Source organism: Muntiacus reevesi, chromosome 2 (genome assembly GCF_963930625.1).
Source record: "Muntiacus reevesi chromosome 2, mMunRee1.1, whole genome shotgun sequence".
Classification (NCBI taxonomy): Eukaryota; Metazoa; Chordata; class Mammalia; order Artiodactyla; family Cervidae; genus Muntiacus; species Muntiacus reevesi.
In genome coordinates, this window is record NC_089250.1 from 172,356,700 (window position 1) to 172,371,506 (window position 14,807).

A 14,807-nucleotide genomic window follows, 5' to 3' on the forward strand; every position below is an offset into this window, starting at 1 on the left:
TCCCCATCCAGGGAGGGCCAGGGTTCCAGAGGGAGAGGGGCCATGCCGCAGGGCTCCGAGTTCGTGGGACGTGCGTGGGGGAGCTGCATGTCCCACGCCCGAGGCTGACCCCCGGCGGCACCACACTGGAGCTGGCAGCTGGGAGACGGGGCCTGTGTGGCTGCCTGTGGAGTCGGAGCAGGGCCCCTGGAGTGGTGTCCTGTGGGGTCAGGCGTCCACGCTGCAGGGAAGTCAAGGGTCCCGGGAAGCCTCACTCTGACTCACAGGTGGGCTGTCACAGACTCGGTTCATCGAAGTCACAGGATGGTGAGGAAGAGGACCAGGTCGGGAGCAGGTGAAGGCCCTGGACGCAGTCCAGCCACCAGAACCCAGCGAGCATGAGCACGTGCGTCGTGATCAAGCCAGCCTGGGGCCAGGAGTGCAAGGCTGGCCTGACTTTTTGCACCCTCTTAGAGCACTGCTCCACTTTAACCACCTATAAAGCAGACCTGAGTGTGGTTCACGGCGTGTTGCGTTTACGGGAAGGAAGACCGAGTGCTGCGAAGATGTCCATTGTCCCCGGGGCAGTCTGTGGGTGAGACCTTGACCCCAGCACGATGTCTGGGTCCAATTTGGCAGCTGTTGTGGAGTTTCGCTTGGAAGTACAGACGGCCAAATATAACGAAAGCAATTGTGAAGAAAAGCAAAACGGGACATTTATCTATGCTACTGAATGTGAAGACTTATTATAAAGCTAAACTAGGGGAAAATGCTGTTAGAAATAGATCGATGAGAAGAGCTGAGAGCCCAGAGAACAGACCCCGGGATAGATGTAAGCGTGGCCTTCTCGTGAATGATGGGAAACCACATGGATGGAATGATGGGATCGGCGTGGATGAAGTAGCACCGGCGCCTGTGCCTGCCCACACATACGCCCCTGGTGTTGGAAAAAGCAGCCTTACGCCTCTTCCCTCTCAGCCGGCCCTGCCCCCGCCCTCCAGTCGCCCCCCTCTCTGGCCGCGCTGGCCTCCAGCCGAGGACAGCCATGCTCGGCCATCTCGGGCGTTACCTGCTTCGCCAGCCTCTTCTCACGTGAAGCTGGATGCTGCTGGTTTCCGTGGAAACGCTGCCTCCTCTGATCAGCCCGGGTATCAGGGAGCACTGAGGCTCCTTGTGGAGTCAGAGAGAACTCTCGCCAAACAAAGCATAGGAGCCTAAAGCCGTGAAGGAGATGTTGACTCGTTTGACTGCCTTGAATGTAAAAGCTTCCGTTTAGTGAAAGATAACACAGAAAACTGAGAAGGTGAGCTGAGGCGTGGGAGAAGCTCCTCCTCGTGCCTCCAGGCTCACGCTGCATCCCTTCAGAGCCCTGCCCCGAGAACTCTGGCCGCTGGATCCCCGTAGCCTCGGGGCGAGTCTGCCCCTGAGGCCGCGCTGCTGCCCTCGGTCAGGGCTCTTGCCCGTGCCTGAGCTCCGGTGGACACAGCAGCGGCTGGCCTGCGTTTCACTAGTGGAGAATTAATAAGCACTCCTGACAGTCAGGTCTATAAATATGTAAAAAGCATCTTAATTGTTTCTAGCAAAGCAGGCAAGGAGTCAGTACTCTCCGACAAGACGGACACCACTGACAGGTGCGGGGTCAGAGGACCCGCGGGCCGGCGCCCCGTCCTGCTCGCTCCCCCCCAGGCGTCCTCGCAGCTGCTGACAAACGGGCCCTGAGCTGCATCGATGGGGTCGGTTAGATGTCAGAAAAGTTGGGTGGCACTTTGACTTGAAATATTCATTAGAGCTAATTATGGATTTTCTGACTCCATGAATTACAGTTTCTATTCCTACATTGGCAATTTACTTTCCATTTATCATAAACTTCTTAATATTATATTAGCTTTATTGCATTCAATGAGGCAATAGTTCAAATGTTTGCAATCACCTTTATTTACTTAGGCTTTCCTCACAGAGATGAAAGGATGCCCGTTTACAGGCCAGCGTGAGCAGAGCAGCTGTTAGGATTCGCTGGCGCTTCCTGGGGTCCCCGTGCTGCTCGAGGCCTCCTCTCGGAGGGGCTGCCTGAGGTCGGAACCGAAAGCAGAGGCCGGGCCTCAGGCGTGCGCCTGGAGGGCTGCAGCTCCTCTCGGGGAGGGTTCAGGGCAGCTGGTAACAGCTGGGGTCGGGTGAGCGGCCCGTGGGCTGTTTGTTCTGTGCCTGTGTGAGCCCCAGCCACTGACCACACGCCTGAGTCCCCATCACACACACGGACACAAACGCACGCGTGCACTCACACACCCCAAGTGAAGTTTGAATTCCAGGTAAACAAGTGACTTCCAGCTTCGGGTGCCCCGTCCCTCCCAGCCCGGGCCTGCACTTGGCCTTCTCCCGAGGGTGCACTGGCCCGAGCTGGTCGCCCAGAGCCGCTCCCGGTGCCGGCGGGCGGCTGGTGGTGCTGCCCGTGGTCAGCGGCTCGGGGGCAGGGGGGCCGCAGCTCCGTCCTGCAGGGTGGCCCCGCAGCGGACGCGGGCAGCGGGCCGGGTGCGGGGGCCTGGCTCGAGGCCGGAGTGCGGGGTGTCCGGCTCCGGAGGTGTAGACACTGGCCGCCGAGGCTCAGGGACTGTGACGCCGCCACGAGCTGGACTCGCCTTCTTGCGCAAAACCGCTTTAGAATCTTGTCACGCCACTCACTTGGTTTCTCTTTTTACTCTGCAGGCGCTAGGAAGCTTTTACTTTCTTCATGAATCCTTAAAAAACATCTACCAATTTGACTTTAAAGGTAAGACGCCCCGCTGTCCTTTACGCCCTCTGGGATTTTCTGTCCTGCAGGACCCTGCCCGCTGCCTGTGGTCTGGCTTCTCCCGGCCCCTTCTGCCCAGCATCCCTGCGACAGGACCGTGTGTCCGGTTTGATTGCGGGTTTCCGAGGTCACAGGCAGGGACTCGGGAGGACTCCTGCTTTGTGTCTTCTCTGAAGCCTCAATGGTCAGCCCTTCCCCTCTGGCCCCAGACGGCTTCCCCTCTGGCCCAGGCCACACCCCTGCCACCCTCACGGCTCAGGCCGGGGACTCTGGTTTTCCTGTAATAGAGTTAAGAGGAGAAGGGAACGGTTTTTATCTGTGTGTCTGTCAAATGTGAGAAAGTGAGAAAAATGAAAAACACAGCCAGACCGCGTGTTTTAGGAGAGAGCGGGCGAGAGCGTGTTTGTGGCGGAGCAGACAGCTTGCCCGTGTTCACTGGGCAAGCCCTTTGCATCTCTGGGGCCCCGAGTGCCCACGCGTGGAGGCCGCGCGTCTGCCCGCAGGGTGCGTGTGTGCTGACCACGCAGGCGGGCTCAACTCTGCATGTTGAGCATTGAGCGCTCTGAGCCGTACCAGGCCCGTGGAGCCGGGTAACAGGCCTCTGCGATGCCTCCCAGGGGTGAGGACTGCGGAGCGACCTGCCTCACAGTCTGTTCATAGTCATCCTCTCCACTCACTCTGGAGACAGAGCGCGCCCACAGGCCGAGAAGCAGTGATTCCATCAGCCTGAGAACAGGGTCCCGGCAGCAGGTCTTCACCAGGCCGTTGCCTGCGGATTCTCTGCACCTGAGACGCAGCCCCTGGCTGCCCGACCGAGGGGCTGAGAGCGGCCCAGCAAACCTGGCGGGAGCGGGCTGCTCTCCCCACGCCCTTGCAGACACTGGATGTTGAGTGTCGTGGCCGCAGGGCAGTGAGCAAGGTGGGGGAAGGATGCAGACACAGCGGCTCCCGGCGCAGCTGCAGCAGAAGGGCTTTGCTTCTAAGGAACCTGCACCTCTGGCCCGACAGGCACCGCCTCTATTGAGCTTCTCCCCTTTTCAAGTAAGCCTTTGCAGAAATGCTGTATTTCTACATCAAAGTCATCATGAAGTGCACAGTCTCTTTACAGCTGTACCTTAGATGTAACGTTTGACTCCAGCAAGACCTGCGCGTTGTCATTGACAAGAACTGTTATAACACGGGCTGTGGTCGTGCCCTGAGCCGACAAGCCTGGCGCGGCGTGGCGGGTGTTCCTACCGACCCACAGCGGTGGGCGCGGCCAGTGTCTCGGGCAGGCGTGGCCGCCGGCCCTTGCTCCCCAGCCCCTGCTCTTCAAGGCTTGCATTTCTGCCTGAAACTGAGCTACAGCAAAAGCAATCCAGATTTGTGCAGTTTGAACACACTTTAAAGAACAGACAGCCTGGGTTTTAACAGATGTTTTCCTACTTAGAAAGTTGAGATGAGACAGATGAAAGGGGTTTCAGTTTCTGGTCCAACGCGTGATGAGTGAGGAAGTAGTTAGTTCAGCCTCACAGAAGAGACGATCCAAACCAGCTGTAAATAGGTGACTCTCCGTAGACCCCTCAGAGGAGCAAGGTCACGGGACAGACTGCTGCCCCTCAAGCTGGGGAGATGGCCGGGCAGGCCCGAGAGTCAGAGCCATGGGCAGAGACCATCATGCAGTCAGGTCACGGCGGGGAGACCACGCGGGGTCATGCCTAGGGCCCCCTTCATGGGTTTGCCTCCAAGAGCCCCTCCAGGTTCTCAGGATGGAGATGAAGGGAAACCCCTGTGTGCCTCTGGCAAGGGAGGGGAGAGTAGCAATTCTGAAGCGCCCAGAGCGTTCTGTTCCTCCCAGACGCCTGACCTCAAGGAAAACCCTTGACTAGCGTGCAGCCCACAGGACTCTGATCAAGGCCCAGCCAGCGGGGAGGGAGAGAGACAGACCCAGCCTCCCCTCAGGTTCCTGTCACAGCTGGGCAAGCAAGAGGAGCAGGTTAAATCCAAAGTAAGTAGACGAGAAGAAACAACGAAAATCAGAGCACACAGCAATTAAAATGAAAACAGACACTCAGAACAGAAAATTAATGAAACCAGGAGCTGATTGTTTGAAAAAATCAGTAAAATTGGTAAACCTTTAGTCAGGCTAACAAAGAATAAACGGCACAAATTAATATCAGAAATGAGAGAGGGGCCATCACTACTGATCCAGTGGACATTAAAAGGATAATATAGGGATATTGTGAACAAGTCTGCGCCTGTCGATTTGATGACTTAGATGGCCCACTTCCTTGAAAGATAGTCTATCAAAACTCATTCAAGGAGGAGTAAATGATATGAATTATCTGTTAAAGGAAATTCAGTCAGTACTTCATAACCTTCTAAACAAGAAAGCCTCAGGCCCAAATGGTGTCACTGGTGAATTCTACTAAACGTTCAAGGAAGAAATTATACCGATTCTTTAGAATCTCTCCCAGAAAGTAAAAGCAGAGGGAAGACTTTCTAATTCATTCTACACGGCTAGCATTACCCTGATACCAAGAGTAGACAAAGATATTACACAAAAGGAAGAGTACAGGCCAGTATCTCTCATGAACATACAAAGCAAAATTGTCAACATACTGACAATATTAGCAACTCAAAACTAGCAACATATAAGAAAAATTATGCACTGTGGCCAATTCAGATTTATTCTAGGTATGTAAGCCTGAGTCACCATTCAAAAATCAATCAATGTAATCCATCACATCAATAGGCTAAAAGAGAAAATCACATGACTATATCAATAGATGTAGAAAAAAATTTTGAGAAAATCCAAAGCCCATTTATAATAAAAACTCAGAAAGCTAGGAATAGAGGAGAACTTGCTCAGCTTGGTAAAGAACAGCCACAGAGATTCTGCACTAAGTCATGCTTAATAGTGAGAAACTAGATCTAGATGCTTTTCCCCTAAAGTCAGTATCTAGGTGGGGTGTCCACTCCCACCATTTCTCTTCCATGTCACAATGGAAATCTTGGCTATTGTAATATGACAAGAAAAGACATAAAAGTCTTATTGATAGGAAGGTGTTGTCTTACGTCTTAGGTGAGGAGTTTATATAGAAAATCCTAAGGAACTAACATCAACAGCAGTAGCAGCAGAAACGAGTGCCAATAAGCAAGGGTGTAGGATGTGAGGTTAATAAGCGTAAGTCAAGGGCTTTCGCTGATAGCATTTAACAGGTGGAACTCGAAATTAAGAACATAATATCATTTACATTAGCTCACATACCAAAAAGTACTTGGGAATAAACCTAACAAAATACATACAACATTGGGGTTTCCTGGTGTCTCAGTGGTGAAGAATCCTCCTGCCAATGCAGGAGACACAAGTTCAACTCCCGATCTGAGAAGATCCCACACGCCACGGAGCAACAAAGCCTAAGCTTCACACCTACTGAGCCAGCGCGCCAGAGCCCGAGAACTGCAGCTGCTGGAACCCGCACACCCTAGAGCCCTCGCCCCACGGCCAGAGACGCCACCGCCGTGAGAAGCCCGTGCAGCAGTGGAGACCAGCACGGCCATACAAAGATGGATTAGATTATTTTTAAAAGATATGTGCAATATCTCCATGAGAGAAACTATGAAATCTGATTAAAGGAATCAAAGAAGATCCAACTAAGTGGAGGGATGGCCCATGTTCGTTTATAGGAAGATTCAGGATTGTCAAGTTCTTCCCAACTTGATCCATAGGTTCAACAGAAGCTTGTTCTAAGTCCCAGGAAGTCTTCTTGTGGGTACTGACCAATTTATCCTAAAGTTTATATGGAGAGGAGGCAAAAGACCCAGAATAGCCAACCCAGTGTTGAAGGAGGAGAGCAAGATTGGAGGGCTGACCCTATTCAACGTCAAGACTTTCTATAAAGTTACAGGAGTCAAAACAGCATGATGTTGGTGGAAGAACAGACAAATAGATCAAACGGAATGGTGAGGACAGAAATGGACCCTCACACACAAAGTCAACTGATCTTTGACAAAAGAGCAAGAGTAGTAAAATAGAGCAAAGACAGTCTTCTCAACTAGTGGTGCTGGGATCTGTCCATATGCAAGGAAAATGAATCTAGTCACAGACCTTGTACTTTCACAAATATTAACTCAAAATGAATCAGAGACCCATCTATAAAGTGTGAAACTATAAAACTCATGGACGATAACAGAGGAGAAAATGTAGGTGTTTTAGTGATGGTTTAGTGATGACTCTTCAGATGCAACACCAAAAACATGCTCTGTGAAAGGGAAAACTGTGAGCTGGACTTTACTGGAGTGAAAACCATGTTCTGTCTCTGTTAAGAGGATGAGAAGACCAGCCACAGACTGGGAGAAAACATTTGAAAAGGCACATAAGGACTGTTATCCAAATAAAGAAGAACTCTTTAAAACTCAACAATAGGAAAACAACACAATTTAAAAGTGAGCCAAAGGAAGGCAGTGCCAAAGAATGTTCAAACTACCGCACAATTGCAGTCTTCTCACACGCTAGCAAAGTAATGCTCAAAATCCTCCAAGCCAGGCTTCAACAGTATGTGAACTGAGAACTACCAGATGTTCAAGCTGGATTTAGAAAAGGCAGAGGAACCAGAGATCAAATTGCCACCATCCATTGAATCACAGAAAAAGCAAGAGAGTTCCAGATAAGCATCTGCTTGTGCTTCATTGACTGCACTGATGCCTTTGACCGTGTGGATCACAACAAACTGTGGGGAATTCTTAAGAGACGGGAACACCAGACCCCCTGACCTGCCTCCTGAGAAACCTGTGTGCAGGTCAAGAAGCAACAGTTAGTATAGAACATGGAACAACAGACTGGCTCCAGATTGGAAAGGAATACATTAAGGGTGCTTATTTAACTTATATGCAGAGTACATCATGAGAAACGCTGGGCTGGATGAAGCACAAGCTGGAATCAAGATTGCCAGGAGAAATATCAGTAACCTCAGATATGCAGATGACACCAGCCTCACCCTCACGGCAGAAAGTGAAGAAGAACTAAAGAGCCTCTTGATGAAAGTGAAAGAGGACAGTAAAAAAGCTGGCTTAAAACTCAACATTCAAAAAACGAAGATCTTGGCCTCCAGCCCCATCATTTTATGGAGAATAGATGGGGAAACAATGGAAATAGTCACAGACATTATTTTCTTGGGCTCCCAAATCACTGCAGATGGTGACTGCAGCCACGAAATTAAAAGACACTTGCTCCTTAGAAGAAAAGCTATGACACACCTAGAGAGCATATTAAAAAGCAGAGACATTGCTTTGCCAACAAAGGTCCATCTAGTCAAAGCTATGGTTTTTCCAGTGGTCATGTATGGATGTGAGAGTTCGACTATAAAGAAGGCTGAACATCAAATAATTGGTGCTTTTGAACTGTGGTGTTGGAGAAGACTCTTGAGAGTACCCTGGACTGCAAGGAAATCAAACCAGTCAGTCCTGAAGAAAATCAATCCTGAATATTCATTGGAAGGACCAGTGCTGCTGAAGCTCCAATAGTTTGGTCACCTGATGCAAAGAACTGACTCATTAGAAAAGACCGTGATGCTGGGAAAGATTGAAGGTGGGAGGAGAAGGGGACGACAGAGGATGAGAGGGTTGAATGGCATCACCGACTCAATGGACGTGAGTTGTAGCAAGCTCAGGGAGATAGTGAAGGACAGGGAAGCCTGGCGTGCTGCAGTCCATGGGGTCACAAAGAATCAGGCACGAGTGGGCGACTGAACAGCAAAAGATTTGAACAGAATCTCACCCAAGAAGATACACAGATATGATGAAAAGCTGCTGGTGCTGCTAAGTCACTTCAGTCGTGTCTGACTCTGTTCAACCCCACAGACGGCAGCACACCAGGCTCCGCCATCCCTTGGATTCTCAAGGCAAGAACACTGGAGTGGGCGATGAAAAGCTATTCAACATCATATGCCATCAGGGAAATGCAAGTTAAAACCCCCACACACCTGTGAGAACACCTGAAGTCTGCTGACACGCTGGCGGGATGTGGGGCATCAGGAAGCCTCCCTCTTTGCTGGTGGGGAAGCAAAACGGTCCAGCCTCTGAGGTTCACAACTCGACGATTTCTTGCAAAGCCAGGCACACTCTTATATTTCTTGGGATTTACCCAATTGAGTGGAAAACTTAATGACAACACACAGACCTGTACAGAAATGTTTATAGCATCTTTTTTCATAATTAGCAAAAACTGGAAGTAACCAGAGTGTGTCCTTCATAGATGAAGGAATACACAGACTGTGGGCCATCCAGACTTGAAATATCTTCCAGCAGCAAAACGAAATGACTGTCAAGACACCAAAACTCACGGAGGAAGCTCCAACGTGTGTTCCTGAGGGAACGTGGCCTGTTGGGGAAGGCCCCCCACAGTGGAGGCAGCAGAAGTGAGGCTGGCGGATCCGGGTTGGGTGGGGCCTGGTTTCAGGGCTGAGGAAGTGCTCTGTGAGGCTGCAGTGGTGGATCGGTGTATCTGTGATGTCTGCGTTTGTCGGGACCCCCAGCATGCACGAGCCCACCAATGCAGGCTGTCGGGAAGCTATGAAAGTGAGTTAGTCACTCAGTCGTGTCTGACTCTGTGCCCCCGGGAACTGTAGCCCACCAGGCTCCTCTGTCCTTGGGATTCTCCGGCGAGAACACTGGAGTGGGTTGCTGTGCCCTCCTCCAGGGGATCTTCCCCACCCAGGGACTGAACCTGGGTCTGCTGCACTACAGAAGGATGGGAACGCTCCACTTGCAGCTCAATTTTTGTAATCCCCAAGCTGCTCTAAAAATAAAATCTTATTTGTTTGAGAAAGACCAAGGTCTCCTCCCACCCCTCCCCAGACTCCTCTTTCCTCGAGGGACCCAGGTGTCATCTCAGCAGAGCTGCCCCCTGCCGTGGTCCCCACCCCCGCCCCCTGCCTGGCGAGCCTCCGGGCTGGTCCTACACCTGCGCCCGCCTGGCACGCGAGGGCAGGGGTGTCTGTCCCATGGATGTCCGTCTGTCCTGAGGACGTCCGTCCATCCTGAGGATGTCCGTTCTGGGGGCCTCCACCCCATGCAGCACACAAGCCAATGCCCCGGGCTGGCTGTGGCGAGGATTTAGCTTTGCTCCGAGGATCCCTGTCCTGAGCAAACCTTTAGAAAAAACTTCCTTTATTCTCAGTTCTGGGCCAAACCCAGGCCACGGCTGTTAGCCAAGAGGATCCTCGGAAGGCGGGATAAATACCCGTGCAGGGCGCCCGGACGTGCGGGCCTTGCTCCCCCGGAGGTCCCTCGGCGGGCAGCGCCTCCCACTGCTGAGGTCAGACGCACGGGAGGAGGGTGTTCCCAGGGCTGGGCAGAGGGCGGCACTGCCAGGGCCGGACCTCCACGTGGCCCGTGCCTTCCACAGACGCTGCGGGGGCCCAGGCCGCCCCTGGCTCCTCCAGCCGGCTTGGCCCCGCCCTACTCCGCGGGCTCCCTGACCTCCCCTGCTCTGACCCCACTCGTCCTGCGCACTGGCCGCCATGCTCCCGTTCGGGAGTGGACTCCCTCCATCCTGGTGGCTTGGGCCTCTCTCGGCCCTTGTCCGTCTACCCTCCCCCTGGTGCCAGCTCGTGGGCCTTGGGAGGCGGCAGTCTGGGGACCTGGGGGACAGTTGAGGTGCAGAGGTGCCCATCAGCAGGGGCCCGGCTCGCTGGTTTGGGGACAAGGTTGGAGGTGCGGCGGGCCCTGCGCAGCCCTGCCCCGGGGGGACTCTCATCACATCCCATCTCTGCTCCCTGGGCTCGCGGGGCGGGCGCTGCTCCATAGAGCCCAGCTGGGGCTGCTTGTAGGACCCGGGGCCGGACCCGGGGCACTCTGGCAGGGCAGCTCATCCTCCGCCTGAGCACCCAGGGCCCTCCCCACGGCCCCGACGGAGCAGGGGAAGCATGATGTCGCCGCAGCCGGTGGGGGCTCCCCGGGGTGGTCTCAGCAGGCCCTCCTGCGGCCAGGCTTCCTGCCGGCGCCTGGGGGGAGCTCATAGGCTTCTGCCCCCGGCCCAGTGACAGTGTGTGTTTAGCCCCGTGGCGGCTGCAGGGACAATGGTCTGTGAAGGGAGTGATCCTGACCTGGGTGTGCAGGAGCAGACTGGCCCTGTGTGCGGGGGTCGGCTGGATGCGGGCGGGCGGGGAGCGGGCCCAGAGCGCCCGGCCACCTTGCCTGCGCCCCCCACCCAGTCTCACATAAGGACTCCCCTTCCCTAGCTGTGAGTGATGGCAGGAGGAAATCAATGTTATTAAATAAATTTACCTTGAGCACGAGTGGACGGTAACGCCCCAGCCCTTTCAAATGCAGCCGTTTGCTCACAGGAGCCAATTAGCCCCTGTAAACCTGAGGCCAGGCGCTCCGAGGGAGATGAAGTCCAGGGTCAGGGTCCAGCCGCGGGGATGGTGATTTATGGGCCCCGGGTCCCTGGGAGCGGCTGCCTGCCCGGGGTCGCAGCCCTTGCCCCGCACGGGGCTGCCCAGGTGGGACGTGGACCCCGTGGCCCTGAGCCGGGGGTGGGGGGCAGAACTGAAGTCACCTTGGGCCTTCTTCCAGCCAAGAAGTACAAGAAGGTGACCGGCAAGGAGATCTACTCGGACACGCTGGAGAGCACGCCCATGCTGGAGAAGGAGAAGTTCCCACAGGACTACTTCCCCGAGGTAGGTCAGCGCTGGGGCAGCCAGCCCAGTGCAGGCCTGGGCCGCGAACGCGGCACACTCCGCGACAGCATGTCCACACCGCACCCCATGCTGCCATGCCCCGGCGTCCTGCTCTGCGGTAGGTTCGACCCGGGTGGGCTCGGCGGGGTGGCCTCGGGGAGGGCTGGAGGACCTGTGGTTGATGTCAGCCGGCATCGTCACTCCCAGGCAGAAGGCCCTTCCCCCAAGGGTGCAGGAGGACTGTCCCTTGGGGCTCCCAGCAAACCTCACTGAGCGTGTTGGTCTGCTGGTGACACTCCGGACGGGAGCGCTGGGACTGGGGTGCAGGCCCTCGGGGGGCTCCCCCTGTCCCCAGGGTGCTGACCAGCCCCCACGCTCCCACAGGGAAAGCCTGCCCCGGGTGCCTGCTCCCCAGAGCTCCGGAAGCACACGGAGGTGTGGGTTGTTTCTCACCACTGCTCAGACACAGAAAGCCTGGGGGCGGTTCCTGTGGGTTTCAGGCGCTTTTGTACAATTTTGTTATTTTTATGCAGCCATTATGCTGCACACACAATTTTGGATCCCCGTACTTTTAGAGAATGTTGTAATAACCAGCGTCTCCAGAGCCTCCTGACAGTGAAATCCACAGGTTGACCAGGCGTATCACCTTCCCTGGGGGCCTGTGGACAGAGTAGGACGTGACCCTGTGAAGCTTGGGGGGGCGTGGAGAGCTGGGCATCGCCCCACCCCCTCTCCGACACTGGAGGAGCATCACCCCCCCGCCCCCACCCCGCACCCAGCACTCGAGCTGATTTCAGCAAGGCCACGGCTTTATTAACTTGCTTTATGACCCGCTCCTGCGGTGAAGGAATTGTGGCCGCTTCCATGAAGGATGAGCCCCTCATCCCGCCAGGCACAGCTTCCCCATCCATTGTCCCCGCCAAGGACTTGATGTCAGGGGCCGCCTCCCAGCCCATCCACCCCGCCTGCCGCAGTCCCTGCCCCGGAGGCTGTCCCCTCTGCCATGTGGGTTGGGGAGGGCGTGGCTGGCACCCGGGCCGGCAGGCACCCTGACGGGCAGGCACCCGGGCCGGCAGGCACCCTGACGGGCAGGCACCCGGGCCGGCAGGCACCCGGACGGGCAGGCACCCGGGCCGGCAGGCACCCGGACGGGCAGGCACCCGGGCCGGAGGGACCCTGATGGGCAGGCACCCGGGCCGGCAGGCACCCGGATGGGCAGGCACCCGGGCCGGCAGGCACCCTGATGGGCAGGCACCCGGGCCGGCAGGCACCCGGACTGGCAGGCACCCGGGCCGGCCCGCAGGCTCTGCTGGAGCCCTGCCCGCCGGTTCCCTCGCAGCACCGCTGCCCCGGCCACTGCCCCCAGGTGCTGACTGGTGTCCGGGACGTCGTCCCACTCCACACCCGCCAGGGCGGGACACGCTTGGTGACCCGGCCCGGAGCGGACATCCCCATCACCCCGGAGACTCAGCTGACCCCCCAGAGCCCCTCGTCCCCGTCGCTTGCAGCTGACTCGGAGGTTGGGGTCCTCTCACTGCCCTGTGGCCTTGGAGCCGGGTCCTCGGAGGCTCCTGGCCAGGGACTGTGGCAGTCTCAGAGAAGGTCGTCCGTGAGGGTCACCATGTCCTCCTGGGCAGGCCGAGGAGCCCCACGGATAAGGCCACTCCCTGCAGGGAGGGCCCGACACCTGACCCAGAGCCTCCGTGAGCCCGGCCCACCCCCAGCCCGCCCGCTGTGGCTCCAGCCTGCACCCCTCCCGGGACCATGGCCCCTTCTGAGCGCACCCACACCCCTCGCCCTCAGGCTCTGCTCTGCGGGGCGCCCTCTCCAGGCCCAGCGTGCCTGGGGTCCCCCGTCTCTCCAGGCCCCAGCGTGCCTGGGGTCCCCCGTCTCTCCAGGCCCTAGCATGCCTGGGGTCCCCCGTCTCTCCCTCTCCAGGCCCCGGCGTGTCTGGGGTCCCCCGTCTCTCCAGGCCCCGGCATGCCTGGGGTCCCCCGTCTCTCCAGGCCCTAGCGTGCCTGGGGTCCCCCGTCTCTCCCTCTCCAGGCCCCAGCGTGCCTGGGGTCCCCCGTCTCTCCCTCTCCAGGCCCCAGCGTGTCTGGGGTCCCCCGTCTCTCCCTCTCCAGGCCCAGCGTGCCTAGGGTCCCCCGTCTCTCCCTCTCCAGGCCCCGGCGTGCGTGGGGTCTCCCGTCTCTCCAGGCCCCAGCGTGTCTGGGGTCCCCCGTCTCTCCCTCTCCAGGCCCAGCGTGCCTGGGGTCCCCCGTCTCTCCCTCTCCAGGCCCCGGCGTGCCTGGGGTCCCCTGTCTCTCCCTCTCCAGGCCCTGGCGTGCGTGGGGTCCCCCGTCTCTCCAGGCCCCAGCGTGCCTGGGGTCCCCCATCTCTCCCTCTCCAGGCCCCGGCATGCGTGGGGTCCCCCGTCTCTCCCTCTCCAGGCCCCGGCATGCATGGGGTCCCCCCGTCTCTCTCCTGCCAGGCCCTAGGGGCATGATGGGGGCAAAGGTGGGCAGGTGGATGGGTGGGCGTGCTGGGGGCTCAGCCGTGGTCCCCCACACACACACCCTCTGAGGGAGGGGCTGACTAGGCTGCAGGCTCCGCGGGGCCCCCCTGCCCACCACAGAGAGAGGGCAGAGTGTGTCTCTGGAGGAAGGAGGCGGGGTGCCTCTGTGGGGACCCAGATATCTGCACCAGGGCAGTGTGTCCTGGGACGAGGTGACGCCAGCCTGGGGCCCCCGTTCCACCCCACAGAATCGCCCACGTGTGTGGTCTGCTGGGTCTGACGTTGTCTAAGTTTCCAGGACTTGTTCATTTTCCTTTCATCTTGACGAATTAACAGGATAGTCCGGGATTTCTCGGGCGTGAGCAACCCCAGGGCCACTGGCAGGGCCACGTGTCTACCGGAGGCCCCCCGGGGGTCCGTGGGGTCAGCCGGCCCTCGGCAGGCGCTCCTGCTCTGCAGGCAGGCCCGCCCGGCCGCTTCGTTCAGACACACTTTGGGGGAGGGAATTAGTGTAAGACTGATTTCTCTTTCTTTTATTACCACCGCTTAAGGATAATCTAAATGTAATTACCATGATGGAGGCATAATGCCATTCCAAATAATTACAGCCCACCGCGTCTAAAACTAACAGAACTCTCCCCGCTGATTTACGGGTTCTTTTGGCTCGACATGCGTTTCAAACACTACCTCTGGGAGCAGCACTTCAGATAATGCGAGACCATTTTTAAAAAGCAGATTTGTGTAGTCGATTGGGGCTGAGGCGTTTTTTTTTCCTCAAGCCCGTAGTGAGAAATTGCTTGTTGCCATAGATCACGGGGCCGCTCCGAGCTCTTATGAAAGATGAATTAATTCCGCTAATGCTCCGAGGCGGGCCTTTCACGGG

At 56.7% G+C, this 14,807-nt stretch overlaps 1 protein-coding gene across 2 annotated transcripts in view; it reads left to right on the forward strand.

Annotated features, from left to right (window-relative positions):
- INPP5A (inositol polyphosphate-5-phosphatase A) overlaps positions 1–14,807 on the forward strand; it is a 152,423-nt gene that overhangs the window by 99,567 nt on the left and 38,049 nt on the right. For both annotated transcript variants that reach the window (XM_065923591.1, XM_065923590.1), the window contains exons 5-6: positions 2,680–2,743; positions 11,324–11,427. In XM_065923591.1, coding sequence (XP_065779663.1) covers positions 2,680–2,743; positions 11,324–11,427 — 168 coding nt within the window. The remainder of the gene's footprint in view (positions 1–2,679; positions 2,744–11,323; positions 11,428–14,807) is intronic.